The sequence below is a fragment of the Pipistrellus hanaki genome (assembly GCF_964339955.1).
Source record: "Pipistrellus hanaki genome assembly, chromosome: 11".
In the NCBI taxonomy this organism is placed as follows: Eukaryota; Metazoa; Chordata; class Mammalia; order Chiroptera; family Vespertilionidae; genus Pipistrellus; species Pipistrellus hanaki.
Genome location: NC_140513.1, coordinates 67,327,974 through 67,342,214, shown reverse-complemented (window position 1 = coordinate 67,342,214; position 14,241 = coordinate 67,327,974). Strand labels below are relative to the sequence as shown.

The 14,241-nt window shown below is 62.3% G+C and overlaps 1 protein-coding gene across 1 annotated transcript; it reads right to left on the bottom strand.

The window, feature by feature from the left end:
* Positions 1-8,709: 8,709 nt before the first annotated feature.
* On the bottom strand, positions 8,710-11,607 carry BARX1 (BARX homeobox 1; the record flags this gene model as incomplete). Its single annotated transcript, XM_084899617.1, has 4 exons — positions 8,710-9,160; positions 9,371-9,455; positions 9,530-9,821; positions 11,385-11,607. The coding sequence occupies 4 exons, from the start codon at positions 11,605-11,607 to the stop codon at positions 8,987-8,989; spliced, it is 774 nt and encodes a 257-aa protein (XP_084755743.1). The 3' UTR covers positions 8,710-8,986.
* Between the last annotated feature and the right edge of the window lie 2,634 nt (positions 11,608-14,241).

The following is a 14,241-nucleotide window of genomic DNA, read 5'->3' as shown; positions in this document are numbered from 1 at the left end:
AATCAATAAAATATATTTTAATAAATAAATAAATAAATAAACACTAACTCCCCTTCATCCCCACTCTACTCTCTGTCTGTATGTTTGGCCATTCTGTGTACCCCATTTAAGTATTATAGAATCACACAGTATTTGTCCTTTTGTGACTGGTTTATTTCACTTAGCATAATGTTATAGCATAGGTCAGATTTCCTCATTTTTAAGGCTTAACAATACTCCATTGTATGTGGAGTCCACATTTTGTTTACTCGCTCATCCACTGATAGACAGCCTGGCTACTGGGAGCAGTGCTGCAGAGGTGTACACACGGGCATCAATAGCTTTTTGTTGTGGGACCAAAGGAGGGACTGAGCATGGGAGTGCGTGAATGAATGAATGAATGAATGGTGCCTACTCAGAGCACTCCGGCCTGGGATCTCTCCCACAGGACCCTATGGTGTGGCTTCTCCACCCCCGTCCCCATGGCTTGCACTCTGGCCACTACAACAAACACACTGCCCCTTCTTTAAAAGGCCTCATACTAGTTTGTTTCACACAACTCCCAAGGTCTTCTTGACAAACAGGAAGTGCAGACAGGTGTCCAGAAGTTTCTGAGCAGCAGCAGTTGGCATCACACAGACAGAACATCAGGGCAGCACTGGTGTCCTCTGCCGTTTCTCTTCTCGGCTCTCTGCTTCCTTCCATTTCTCCTTTCCTCCTCCTCTTCAACTGCACAGTTGAAGTATAGCCAGCAGCTGCTCGAAGATGGGCATACAGCACAGAGCATTCCAGCAGCTATGAGCTGGGAAGGGTCCTCAGAAAGCATCCATGGAGTCCAGAAAGTTCCCCCTGGGGCAATTGGGGGGTGTGGGGCTGTGCTTGCCAACCTACTCCAAGGCAGGCACTGGTTGGGGGTTGCTCACTGGGGACATGGGAAGGGGTGTTGCATTCTAGAGCCTCATGGAGGGGACAGTGGTAGGCAGTCTAGGCAGGGTCTTTACCCTACAGGTGCAGGCTCTGGTGGCAGAAACCCTCAGCTAATGGGAAGCCAGATGAGTCAGGTCTAGCTCATCATTCACTCATTCATTCATTCATTCATTCATTTATTCATTCATTGCAGGCCTGACATTGTCTGCCCACAGCCTAGAGGGGATGTGCATGAGTGTCCAGGTTCTGGGCACACCTGATGGATGTGGGAGCATCCCAATATACCCAACCTAGACAGGATGAAGTCAGCAGAACCTCAGGAGAGCCTTGCCTGAAAAGTACCTGAGGTTGGTCAACCAAAGAAGAGTAAAAATGATGCTGCAGGCAGGGGAGTTCCGAATGGTGAGAGAGCCTGGTCATGAGGCAACCCACCGGGTGGGACGGGATACGGCCAGGCAGAGAGTGGTGACAGGGGAGGGTGAACGGGGGGTTGGCCAGGGGTGGTGGCCCTGGCCAGGGGGTTGGGAGCTGTTGACGAATTAGAAGTGACACAGCCCTGAGCCCCAAACCTCAGCCAGTGGAGCCCACCCCAGGCCCACACTCAGGCTGACAAAGACCCACCCTTGCCCTGCCCCTGCCTCAGGTTACCACCACAAGGCCCTACGGGGAGGAGAAACTGCATTCGAGAGCCTTGTGGAGGGAAGGCCAGGCTATTGTCATGTTGTCACATCTTCAGCACCAAGTGGGGGTGGCCGAGCACTTCTCTGCCTGGAATGGCTTTCACTCTTGAGGCTCACAGATGTTTCCTGTGCACTCACCATGGCCCCAGGCACTGCCCCAGGAATGAGAGGACAGGGGTTGTCAGGATAGGCAGGGTCTTTGCCCTCCCAGGCCAGACATCCATGAACTAATGACCTCTCAAAAAAATGGCACATGATGGGAAATCACACTATCTCTGGCTAAATAGTCAGGCATGTCAAAGAGGATGTGAGAATGTTGTTATTGGTCCCATATTTAAAGAGGGAAACTGAGGCACAGAGAGGACAGTAACCTGTTCTAGGTCATACAGCCATTGAGTGATAAAATTAGGATTGGAACCTCAGGCAGCTTAGAACCCAAGTTCTTAATCACTGAGCCACCCCTGCTATTTCCACTCCCTTTGAGGGGATCTCCTCAGGGTTGAGGATACAGAGATGGCACAGGAAGTTGCTCTGGCTGGCATGAATTTATGCCTCAGCTCCCCCTGTGTGAACATGGGCCAGTCACCCGATTTCTGTGCTTTCATTTTCTCATCTGAGAAATGGACCTGGCAGCCAGCTGAGGGAGATTAGCCAACATGGTCAGTGCCTAGTGTTCATGCTCAGAAATGGCAAAGCTGGTGTTGGCACACTTACAAGCTCAGGGAAGGCCCTGGGCTCCAGCTGGGCTCCAAGACTACACCCCTACAAGGCACCCTGGAAGGTGTCCGGCTCCAGGACCAGCCCAAAGCCCTCCAGACCCCACTGTGGCCACATCAGACCCTGTTAAGACAGGAAGGAAGAACCCTGTAGAGCAAGCATGTCGAACTCACTGCCCGTGGGCCACATGCCTCATTTATTTTGCCTGTGTTAGCTTTTGAGTTTGACATGCTTGCTGTAGAGACCCTGGAAGGAAAAGGACCCAGCCAGGTACCCTCCCAGCTCAGGGAGTTTTCTGAGCATCCACGATGGGTACTGGACACAGCCAAAGCCAGGCAGGATTCTGCAAATCGAATGTTCCTCGTTGTGAAGGAGAATGCCAGGTGGAGAGGAGCTGCTGCTGCCGGCCTCAGGCTGTACCAGGTCCAAGACAGCTGTGCCTCAAAGCAGGCCCCAGGTGAGCACACAGGCATCAGAGCAGGGTGAGTGCCAGCCAGCAAGGCGAGGGCCCTCAGAGCAGGCAGCCCTGGGGGTGATGTGTGGCCCAGGAAGGAGGAGGAGGGGCAGGGCAGCAGTGAGTGCAGGGAACACCACAGAATGCACAGGGTCCTGAGGAAGAAGGGAGCTTGTGTCTGAGAGGCTGAAATGGTGAGTGAGCCAGGGTGAAGGCACCATTCTCCCCACCATCTACCCGTAACACTCACTCCTGGCCAAGGTCACATGGTCATCCAGGAGAGAGTGCGCCTCAGACAGGACCCCATTCCTGCCATCACTTCCTCCAGCCCTGCCTGTCCCCACCTTCCTCTCCTTCCAGCCCCCTCCCTTCCTCTTCTGCGTCTATCTCTCCTCCCTCCCCACTGTTTCTTTACCTCCACTGACCCCCCTCCTCTCACCTCTCTCTCTCTCTCTCACTCTCTCTCTGCTGTCTGTCTGTCTCTCCCTCTTTTCCTCCTTCCCTCCCTCCTTTCTTCCTCCGTCTCCTCTTTCTGGATTTCTGTCTCTCTAACCCCCAGCCTAGGAACAACCCCAGCCCCATTATCCCCAGGGTCTGCTCCACCTCCACCTGCCCCTTCCCTAGCAGGCACCACCTCCAGGGTCCTGGGCCTCGCTGCTAATGTGTTTCGCATGGCCCGTCAGTCAAATGCCCTTCTAATGTCCTTAAAGCACGCAGAAAATTGCATCCTTATGAAAAGGGGGAGCGGGGAGGCAAATTGCCTGTGGGAGGCGGAGCTGCCAGGGCTCTGACTGTGTGCACACCAAGTGCAGAGGGGCTAGGCTGATGGCGGTGTCTGCCTGGGGCCAGCTCCAGGAGGCAGCCTCCTGCCCACTGCCTTCTGGGCAGTGCCGAGGTCCACCTCCTCACCGCGTCACCCGCAACCTTAACCCTCTCTCCACACTTGGTCCCTCTCCTCTGACCTTCCTCCCAGGCCTTTAAAGCCACGCTCCTAACTAGCTGAACCGGAGTCACTGCAAGTGCTTTCCAGGGACCTGGCACCACTCCTCTTGTCATCCGTGTCTCAGTGAAGAGGCAGCTCCTGAGAGGCCCTTCCTGGCCATCCCGACTAAAGCCCTCGCTCACTCATTTTCTTCCACCCGCTGTATTTTCTCCATGGCATTTGTCACTTCCTAAATCCATCTTTTGAATTTAACTGTGGCTTCTTTGCCATATATCCAAGCCTCCTCACCTCCAGTGTGAGCTCCTTAGATCAGAGCTGTGTCCCCCATGCCCAGCACAGTGCCTGGCACACACCAACAAATCCTTGGTGAGCAAATGGGTTCCAGGCAGACAGAGGCCATTGGGGGCTCTGAGGCATCTGGGACATCCCAAACCGAACCTCCAGGCTGCTGGGTGAGAGACAGTGGGCACCAATGGAGCCGAAGTCAGACACAAATTCTGCTGTCAATAGCTGTGTGTTCCTAGGCAGGTTGCCTAACATTTCTGAGTTTTATTTCTGCCTGGGAAGTAAGAGTAGGCACCTACTTTACTGGCTATTACTGGATCAAGGAGTCGGGAGAGGGGGGAGAGGACCTGTGTCCCAGCACTGTGAACTCACACTCAGTAACTGTTTGTTAAAGGAATGAACGGCCCCAGGAGTGTGTGATTGATGTCACTGTGATGTATGGCAGTGTCTGTGATGTCACTGATGTCAGATACCATTATTTCCTGAAGCACAAAGAAAAATTTTAAACCATTGCCAATGCAAGTCTGACCCATTGCTTATGTATTGCCCAGAATTTTAATCTTATACTTACTCGAATATTTCATTTTGGCCTACGAATACAAGGATTTTTGCCTGGCCTGTGTGGCTCAGTTGGTTATGTGTCCTCCCATGCACCAGGAGGTCACTGGTTCGGTTCCAGGTCAGGGCACATGCTCGGGTTGTGGGCTCGATCCCCCATAGGGGGCCTGCAGGAGGCAGCTGGTAGATGTTTCTTTTCATTAATGTTTCTCTCTCTCTCTCTCTCTCTCTCTCTCTCTCTCTCTCTCTCTCTTTCTCTCCTTTTCCTTCCCTCTCTTTGAAATCAATAAATACATATTTTTTTAAAAAGACATAGATTTTTTTATCACACATCACTGCTGAGTTTACATAAAGGGAGACTTTCAGGGAAATCAGTGGGTGATAGAGCGTCGGCCTGCAGACTAAAAGGTCCCGGGTTTGATTCCGGTCAAGGGCATGTACCTTGGTTGCAGGCACATCCCCAGTTGGGGGTGTGCAAGAGGCAGCTGGTCGATGTTTCTCTCTCATCGATGTTTCTAACTCTCTGTCCCTCTCAATTCCTCTCTGTGTAAAATCAATAAAATATATATTTTTAAAAAAAAAAGAGAAAGAAAGAAAGAAAGAAAGAAAGAAAGAAAGAAAGAAAGAAAGAAATCAGTGGGTGAAGGTGTTCCTAAAACTTCTTTGAGGTCAGAGCTGAATGGATCCCCTTCGGCATCTCACAGCCCCACCCCCTTGGCCACTGCCTCACCGTGGCATAGGAACCCAGATTTGAGAAATGGGAAAATGTTATGATACTCAGTAATATAGTGTGAGAACTGCGACAAAAGGAACTTTTGAAGTCAAGCAGGTGAGAGACCTGTTACGAAGTGAGAGAGGAGTCAGCAGGGAAAGTCCTGCAGGTCAGGGGCCTCCCCGGGCCTTACTTCAAACAGAAAGTGGACTCACCTGCTCTGTGAGTGTGGAGTGGCCCAGGGACCGGGGCCATGGAGCGCTTGGTCGGAGCCAGGCTGCCATAGCCCTCCCCTGGCCCGGCTGCAGTCACCTTGCTGCCCCCCACCACCACCACCACCACCAGCGGGGAGTGAGGACCTGCAGCTCCCTTTCTGCCTTCAAGTGGAGCTGAGGGGGTGGTCTGAGAAGTCTCCTTGGGCTCCTGGAGTGGGGGCCAGGCTGAGCTGGCGGGCGGGGTGTCTGTGGTCCCCCACAGCCCGGCCTTGGCCCCTGGAAACCTGGGTCTGAGAGGTCTTGAGGGAGGAGGCTCTGGGTGTCAAAGGGCCCCCTCTGGACAAGGGAACGCTAGGTGGAACCAGCGATGTCACTGTAGGGCCAGGCATTCCCCTGGAGTGAAGAAGGGGAGTCAGGCAGCAGGGCAGCGGAAAGCGGAAGGCTGCCAGGTTTCCGCTCGGCACCTGGAGGCCCCAGAGGTGCTGTAAGGCCTCCTGGCCCTGCTTCTTTCCTCCACCGAATGGGCTCCCGCAGCGGGAGGAGTAACCCAGAGCAACCTTTATTTTTTACAAAACAGGGCGGCGGGGAGAGAAGGGGACGCTGCTCTGGCTGCCCTGTCACCGCCTGGCGGTGCCTCTCTGTGCAGAGCCGGCCACAAGGCAGAGACTGTGAGGAGGACTTCGGACCAGGCCCGCAGGCTGCCTCTCCCCACACCTTCCCGCATGTGTGCGCCCAGGCTGAAGGCGCCTGAGCTGGGTTCCCACTCCCATCGACTTGGTAAGGTCGGAGGCAGAGGCTGGGGATGAAATGCCCCATCCAGACCCTTCAGTCAACCCTCCCCCAAAGCCTGCCCTAAGGCTCACCCCACACACACACACTCCACACACATCGGCCAAGCACAGAAGTGTAAACTTCCAGCGAGTTTGGGGTCCTGCTGCCGAGGTAATGAGCTAATCCGGGTGCTCAGCCATCAAGGGGCAGGGAAGTCCTGGCCGCCTCCCCCCACCCCACCCTACCCCAACATACCCCGCTCACACTCCCTCCACTCCCCCCCCACTCCAGGTTAAGACTTACTCAAGACGCCCAGGCCAGCTTCCTCTTTAGCCCCCACTCCCCACCCTACCCCCACCCTGGGCTGGTGAAGCAGCGAGCTTGTGCCATGTCTGGGCTTAATCTCCCAGGACCCTGGGTAGAAGGGATGTGTGCTGTGGAAGGGGAGAGGGCAGAGGACCTTCTCCCTCTTAAGCCTGGGTGTAGACTGAGGGGCGCGGTTGCTGGCGATCTGGGGGTAGGCTTCTGGGTGGCCAGAGGCGGGTGGCACTCAGGGGGGGCCCAGATTGTCACCTGGAGGATGGGAGCGGCCCTGTACTGGAAGTGGGGTTGTGCTGCTGCAGTCCACATCATTGGCCTCCAGGGCTTCATTCTCTTGGGGAGCAGGCTGGAGCGTCCATCACGCCTCCTGGAGTCACCAGCAAGGAACCCCGAGCTGCCTGGACCAGCCGGTGCCTGGCTGGTCTTCTCGCCTAGAGGGCTGGGTCTGCCCAGGTCACCCGTCCCCTGTGCCCAAGGAAAGCAGAGGTCTAGGCGGGGACAGAAACCTCCCCCACCCGCAGGCACCAGCATCTAGACCTCCTCGTCTGGAGCCCAGCTCAGGCTTTCCACCGGTGGCTGTGCTCCATGGACTATTGGAGCCCTATGCGTTGGTGCAGGATTCGCTGGACACATCCACACACACACACACACACACACACTCACACACACTCAAAGCCTGGTGCTTAGTGGCCCATTAGTCCAGCCCAGGGACAGGGCTGCTTTGGGAAAATGCCTAGAACGACAGGGTGGCCTGCCTAAGACCGTGGTGCTCAGGTTAGTAAAACCTGCAGCCCTGGAACAGACTGCGGAGAATAGTCAGAACCCCTCTCTCCTCTCTGACCCTCTTCCTTCTACAACCCTGCGGTGACAAAGGCTGAGGCTGGAACCTCGCCCCCCAGCCCAGCCCCAGCCCCAGCCCAGACGGAACTTCCAGGCCTTTCCTTCCCTCTTTGCAGTGAGTGGAGGAGTGCAGCGGCTGCCTGGAAGGGTCCGGAGCACAGAGGGTCCCTCACTGAGGGGGCCGGGGTAGCAGGAAGCGCCTGGCTTTCCCTCCACCCACTGTAAGTGCAAGTGCGAGCAGGAAGGGCTGGTCAAGCCTCGATTTGAAAAGGAAGCCCTGGCCACTAGGGTGGGGGCCATCGCGGCGGTTCTCAGCCTCTGAAGCGCAGGCCTGCCCCTGAGCGCGGCGTCCCAGGCCCTGCAGGGACTGGCTGTGGATCCGGAGCCGGCTTAGGGCGCTCTGCAGGGCCGGCTCGCTTCGGTCTCTCCCCCAGCTTCAATCAGCAAAGTGGCCGTTCCAGTTCCCCAACCCCATACTGTGGCCGTGGCCGTGGCTGGGCCCGGGGGCGGGCAGAGCAAGGGCCGGCACCCACACGCCATACCCAGCCCCGCTAGGCCGGGAGAAGGCAGAGGAAGCCTTCCCTGGAGGAGCTGGCGCCCGCGGGCACGCACTCCCTGGCTGTGCCCCTTCAGGGTGCCCAGCCCGAGGCCACAGCTCGAAACGCTCAGCCCGAGGGGAACTCTCTGGGTCCCCGGCTCCTGCCGGGCGCCGCCGCCTGCGCAGCCCTGGGGAGAGCGCGGCGCTGGGGCGCTGGGGCCGGGCCGGGCCGGAGCTGGGGCTGGCCGCAGGCGCCTCCGGTGGGAGGGAGCTGCGGCTGGAGGGCCTCGGCGCGAACCCCAAGGCCTGGGCACTCAGGGCCTCGGGAAGGGCTGCCGGGCCGTCACAGGGGGACCTTCCAGCCCCAGGAAACCAAATCGCCCTCCCCCCAGCGGCTGTCAGTTCCCGGACACATCGGACGTGGCCTGGGGCTCGGGCCCCTCGGACTGACCCCCTGGCCCGGCCGCAGCCGCTCGCCCAGGGCGGGCAGCTCGGACCGGCCCGCTGCCGCCGGGTGGCGATCCGAGGCCCTGCGCCCTGCCAGCCCCGCGTGGCCGCGGCGGAGGTCCCGCGGGGAGCAAGGGCTTCCGGAGCCGCAGGAGCCCCTTACCTCGCCGCCCTCCCCGCGCCGCCTCAGAAGCCCCCATGAGCTCCGCTGTGTCATAAAATATTTTATTGGGGAAAAAAATCACCGTTTTCGCAAGAAAGGGGTAGGGGCCCCGCAACGCCAGGGACCGGCTTCAGGCCGAGCCGCCGGGCGTCCGCGGGCCTCGCCGCCCTGGCGCGGGAACCGGCGGGGCCTGGGCGCCCGAGGCGGGGTGCGGGGGAGCGGGCGTGCGCGGGCTCCGCGCAGAGGCCACTGCCGGTGAGTCTCCGGGAGGCCCGGGGGCCGGGGCCCGGCTTGGCTTCGGGGTCCGCGTCCCTCCTCGCCGGCCCGCATCCAAGGTACCGATGACCGTTAGGGAAGCCCGCGGCGCGGAGGCGGAGGACCGGCTCGGGCTGCTCGCGGGCTCGGGGCCGCAGGGCGGGGGTCCCCGGCCGCACGCTCAGTCCTCGCGGCCCTGGTCGCTGGCCTCGCCCGGCGCCTCGGCCGGCTTCTCCGGCTTCTCGGCTTCCTTGGCGCGCTCCTGCTCGCTGAGCTGCTCGCTGGTGGGGATGGAGTTCTTCTTGGGCCGCCCCTTGGGCTTGGTGGGGGACTCCAGGCCGCCGCCCTGCAGCACCTGCGGGAGCCGCCGGTGAGCCCCCCGCCCCGCCCCGGGCAGCAGCAGCCGCGACAGCGCGGCCCGGAACCGCGGCCAGAGGCTCGCGGCTGCCGGGAAGCCCGAGGGTGCAGCGGGGCACGAAGACAGGCGAGGGCACCAGGGAGCAGAGAAGGTCCCTTTGGGCACCAGGTGCGGAGGGCATGGGGGGGGGGTAGCTCCCACACTCACTATTTTCTTCCACTTCATCCTCCGGTTCTGGTACCAGGTCTTCACCTGCAACTGACTCAGGCCCAGGGACTCGGCGAGGTCTATTCTGGAAAGAGCGGGCGCCCCCTCAGCAGGCGCGCAGGCCCCCTCCCCGCCCGCCGAGCTGGGCCCGGGCGCTACCTGTCCGGGGTGGAGAGGTACTTCTGCTTCTCGAAGCGCTTCTCGAGGCCCATCAGCTGCAGCTCCGTGAACACCGTGCGGCTCCGGCGCCCCTTCTTGGCCTTGGCGCCCGGCTCCCCGCCGCCCGGCGCCTCCAGCTTCCCGCGGAGCTGCAGCTCCAGGGGCAGGTGCGGTGAGCCCGCCACGCCGGGCAGCGCGGGCCCCGCGGCCAGCAGCGCGGAGCCCAGCCCGGAGCAGCCGAGAGGCGCCAGCGGGAACTTAAACACCGCCGCCTGCTCGGCCTTCAGCACGGCTGCGGGGAGAACGGGAGCCTCGTGAGCTTAGGCTCCACTCCTTCTCTGGGAGCCGCCCCTGAGCATCCCGCTCCCGCAGAGGACTGGCCCAGGCCGTGCCGCCGCACAAACCCTCCGCAGGCCGAGGAGGGAGAGGTTAAGCGCCGCCGGGGGTGACCCGCCCCAGCGCCAGTGTCCCCCTGTCTGGGAACAGGGATCTCCCCACCCGGGCGCTGCCCTGGCGCTCCTCCGGCCTATGCCCCTTTGAGATTTTGGGGTTCTCAATGAAAAGGGTTGAAGCTCAGAGGCGCACAGTGCGTTTCACAGAAAAGGGAAACCAGGAAGAAAAGGAAGTAGCGACATAGGAAGATGAGCTTTGCGCAACCAAATCCGCATTCTGCTTTGGGAAAGAGCAGGACAGGACGGAGCAGACAGATCCCCGCTCCGTGGGCACAGCGGCCAGACAGCAGGCAGGGGTCTGCGGAGGGGTTGGTTGGAACACTTTCCGAAGATTTCAAAACACCCCACAAATCCTGAAACTGGTCTTCCTGTTCTCTGTGTAGACTGGACCCCGAGACGACGTTTCCATTGTCATGGCCGTAAACGGTTTTTTTGCCCGCTTCAGACGGATTGTGAACCGCAGTGCAGCCAGAGCAATACTCAGCGTTGAGTCTGCATCAAAGTTGGACTCAAAACGAACAAACTGGCTGAGGCGCCCGGCGTGAGGGCGGAGCGCGGGCCGCAGGGCCAGGAAGATGGCTGGGGGACCCTGGGCCCACTGTGCAGGCCTCCCTGCCCACGGGCACCTCAGTAAAGGCAGGTGCGCCCATGAGGTCAGCGAGGGCTGGCCGAGGTTGGGGTGAGTGTGAGGAGGGGGCCCCAGGGAAGCAAGATACTTGGGAGAAGGTGAGAGAAAGGGGGGACAGGCCCACCCTATGAGAAAGGCCAAGAGCGGCCAAAGTAGGGCGAAGAGAACTGGGGGAGACCAGAAGAACAGGGGTGCGGTGGTGAGGACAAGCCCGACTTTGGCCCGGCCACGGAAGAAAAAGAAGCCAAAGGCAGAGAGGGCCAGTGGTGGCTCCAGCGCCGGAGACGGCGCCGCGGACCTGGAAGCAGAGGCCAGGCGGGCTGGCGGGCTCACAGTCAGCCCCTTGTCCCCGGGCGAGGCCAGGGTGGGAGCTGCAGCCGAGGCCGGAGGGCCTGCCCCGGGGCTCCCGAGGCTCCGGGCGGCTGGGGCCCGGGCAGCTCCCCGCTCGGCACTGGGGGACGCAGGCCTCTCCCCGAGAGGCTGCGGTGAAGGCCCAGCGCCGTGGCCTGAGGTCGCGCTGACCCGCAGCCTGAGGTCAGCAGTAGGACCTGCGCCCGCGATGAGAATATAGACTCGGACCCCGGGCTAGAGCCCGCGGGGCATCCGGGAAGGAGAAGCGAGCACCCTCCCCGCGGACCCGACCCGCGGGCACGAGGCCTGGCTCCCGAGCCCGGCTTGCCCTCCTCTTCCCGGCCGGCCGGGGCGAGGGGACGCCGGGGCCCACGCGCCCGGCGCCGCGTCCGCACGACGGCAGCCGCCCCCGCGGCCCACGTACCCAGGTGGCTGTGGAAGGGCCGCGCGGCCAGCAGCGCCTGCACCCCGAACTTGAGCAGCTCGCCCGCGGCGGCGGCGGCGGCGGCGGGCGCGGCGCCCTTGGGCCCCGGCGGCTCGGTGAGGATCTCCTCGATCATGAAGCTGCGGTAGCGGTGCGGCCTGTGGTCGGCGCAGCCAGCGGGCGGCCCGAAGCGCGCGGCGCCCGGCTCCCCGGGCCGCTGCATCGCGGCGCCCGCAGCTCGGCGGCGTGTGCTCGGGCGCGGGGCCCGCGCGGCTCTAGGCCGGCCCGCAGCTCCGGGCGGCGCGCGGGCGCCGGCGCATCCCCTCCCCCGCAGGCCGCCGGGCGGAGGTGCAGGGCGCGGGCGGGGCTTGCGGGGCTCGGCCGGTCGGACCCGGGACTGCGCCCCCGCCCGCGCCGCCGCGCCTCTAGCACGGCCGCCCCGCGTCACCGCCCCGCCCCGCCGGCCGCCCCGCCCCGCCCCGCCGCCCCTACCCCACCCGGGCCCAGCCCGAGGGAGGTGGGAGGGGGAAGGCGGGAGAGAGGGAGGGAGGGAGGGGGCCGCCGGAGGGGTCGGCGGACGCAGACCCGGAGACCCAGCGGAGCGCGCTCAGGATGGAGAGAGGAGAGAGCGGAGGCAGACCCCCGAGAAGGGAACAGAGGGACCAGAGAGGTGAGAGGGGCCGAGCGAGCCTGCAGGGCCGCCCTGGAGCGGAGACAGGGGTGCGAGGTGCCGGGACGTCAGGCCGCTCGCAGAGCCCGGCGTGGCGCGGGCGGCCAGAGGGGCAGGACGTGCGGGCGGGCACAGCGGCGGGCCGGGCAGCAGACGGCCAGGAAGGGGGAGAGGGGAGAGTGAGGGGGAGAGGGGACAGTGAAGAGGGAGAGAGGGCAGTGAAGGGGGAGAGGGGGCAGTGAAGGGGGAGAGGGGACAGTGAGGAAGGGGGAGAGGGGTAGAGAGGAAGGGGGAGAGGGGACAGTGAGGAAGGGGGAGAGGGGACAGTGAGGAAGGGGGAGCGGGGACAGTGAGGAAGGGGGAGCGGGGACAGTGAGGAAGGGGGAGCGGGGACAGTGAGGAAGGGGGAGAGGGGGAGAGAGGAAGGGGGAGCGGGGACAGTGAGGAAGGGGGAGAGGGGACAGGGAGGAGGGGGGCGGCCTGGCAGGTCGGAGGGGGAGAGGCCATGGCCACGCGGCTGGCGGGAAAGGAGCAGCGGGGCACAGACGCCCTCTGGGCAGGGGGCCGCATAGGCGGGCGGGCAGCTCCTAGCTCCGGGCTGTACCTGTGCACCCCGGCTCGGCCTCACCGCCCGCCCCGCACCGCCCTGAGCGGAGCGCTTTCTCCTTGGCAGCCTGCTTATATGGCCAGTGACGCGGGGACACGTCCTCCCGGGGCCGGGAACTGAGGGTGGGCTGTGGCACCCCGCAGACGAGGCAGGATGGTGAGAGAAGGAAAGTCTGCACCTTCCTTCTGCAGCCTCCGAGCCTCAGGAAAACCGTTACTGGGCGGAGCTGGGGGAAGGACTAGTCTGTGTGCGATGGGAGTTTGGGGACAAATTCTGGAGTGGGGTGTCTTGTCTGTGAGCCTTAAAGTCCCCAACTTCTCTAGCCCTAGACTCCTCTAGCTCCCCCTCACCTTTGCAGGAATATGAGCTCTAGCCATGGGAAAGGGGGGGAGAGGAGGGAGGGGAGAGGGGAAGCATGACCAAACCTCTCCTCTGGGAACTCCTCTCTCTGCCCCTGCCCCATCTGGAGCCTCGGTGCCCGGTCCTGCCCCAACAAGATGCTGACGTTGGCTCTGGGGCTGTGAGGACTGCGTGGGGGTCCCGCACCGCCGGCCCCACAGGGTCTGCTGGAGAGGACACAGTCCGTTCATCAGGTGAACGTGGGTGGGGATGGGCGTCCCTGGGGGCTGAAGGCGAGTGCTGCTGCCCTTCAGGAGCCCCCTTCCCCCCCCCACCCGGGGTCCTAGATCCCTTCCCCTTCCCCTGTGCACTTGGCAGGGCCTCGGGGGTCACTGCAGGAATAGAGCCCCCTTACCCAGGGTCCTGCCCCTGCCCCTGCCCCTCAGGGTGACAGTTTCTGGCTGTAGCTGCTGGCCGGGAGTGCACCATGAGGAAGCCCCAGGCCCGGCATCAGCCCCGTCTCCGGGTAGATTAGGACATGGCCAGCGTTTCTGGTCCCTGGGGACAAAGACAATGTCTTACCGGAGGCTCTGGTAAGACTGGGACCCCGAGAGCCCAGCTCCTCTCCCCCAGGTGGGCCACCTTGCTGACCCTCGCAGCCATCACCGGGCAGGAAGGTGGCCTCCGGTGCCCAGCCTTGGTGGCTCTGTGAACTGCAGGGCTCTTCAGAGGGGATGGCCACGGCGTCCACAGGGTCAGGCCCCCTCCCAGGAGAGGGGGAGAGAGAGCCTGGCCTGGATGCCGCGGCCACAGGAAAGCCAGTGTCTCCTGGAGCCTGGGCACCCGGGGCCCTCCGCACGCGTAGGCGCAGAGAGCCCTTCTCAGGATGGGTTCCGGGCTGTCCGATGGGGAAGTTGGGGCCCAGCAGGGGCAAGGCGTTGGCCTAAGGTCCACAGTGAGTAGGGCTGGTTTTCTCCGGCTCCCTGTAAATACAGCATGGCGCTCATTTTCTCTTCCCCCCTCCCCTCCTTCCCAGCAGGGCCATCACTGTCCCCCTCTTCTTGCCTCCACATGGTCCCCAGGAGAAAGCGGGAGAGTACTGAGGGTGGGGGGTCAGGCCCAGCCTCCCTCTCCACCCCTCCACCTCCTATCGGCCCCTGACTGAAGCCACCGCTTTGAACCACCTCTGCCCCCCCCCCCCCCACAGGGGCTCAGCTCCTGCGGGGGGAGCTTGGGTCCCG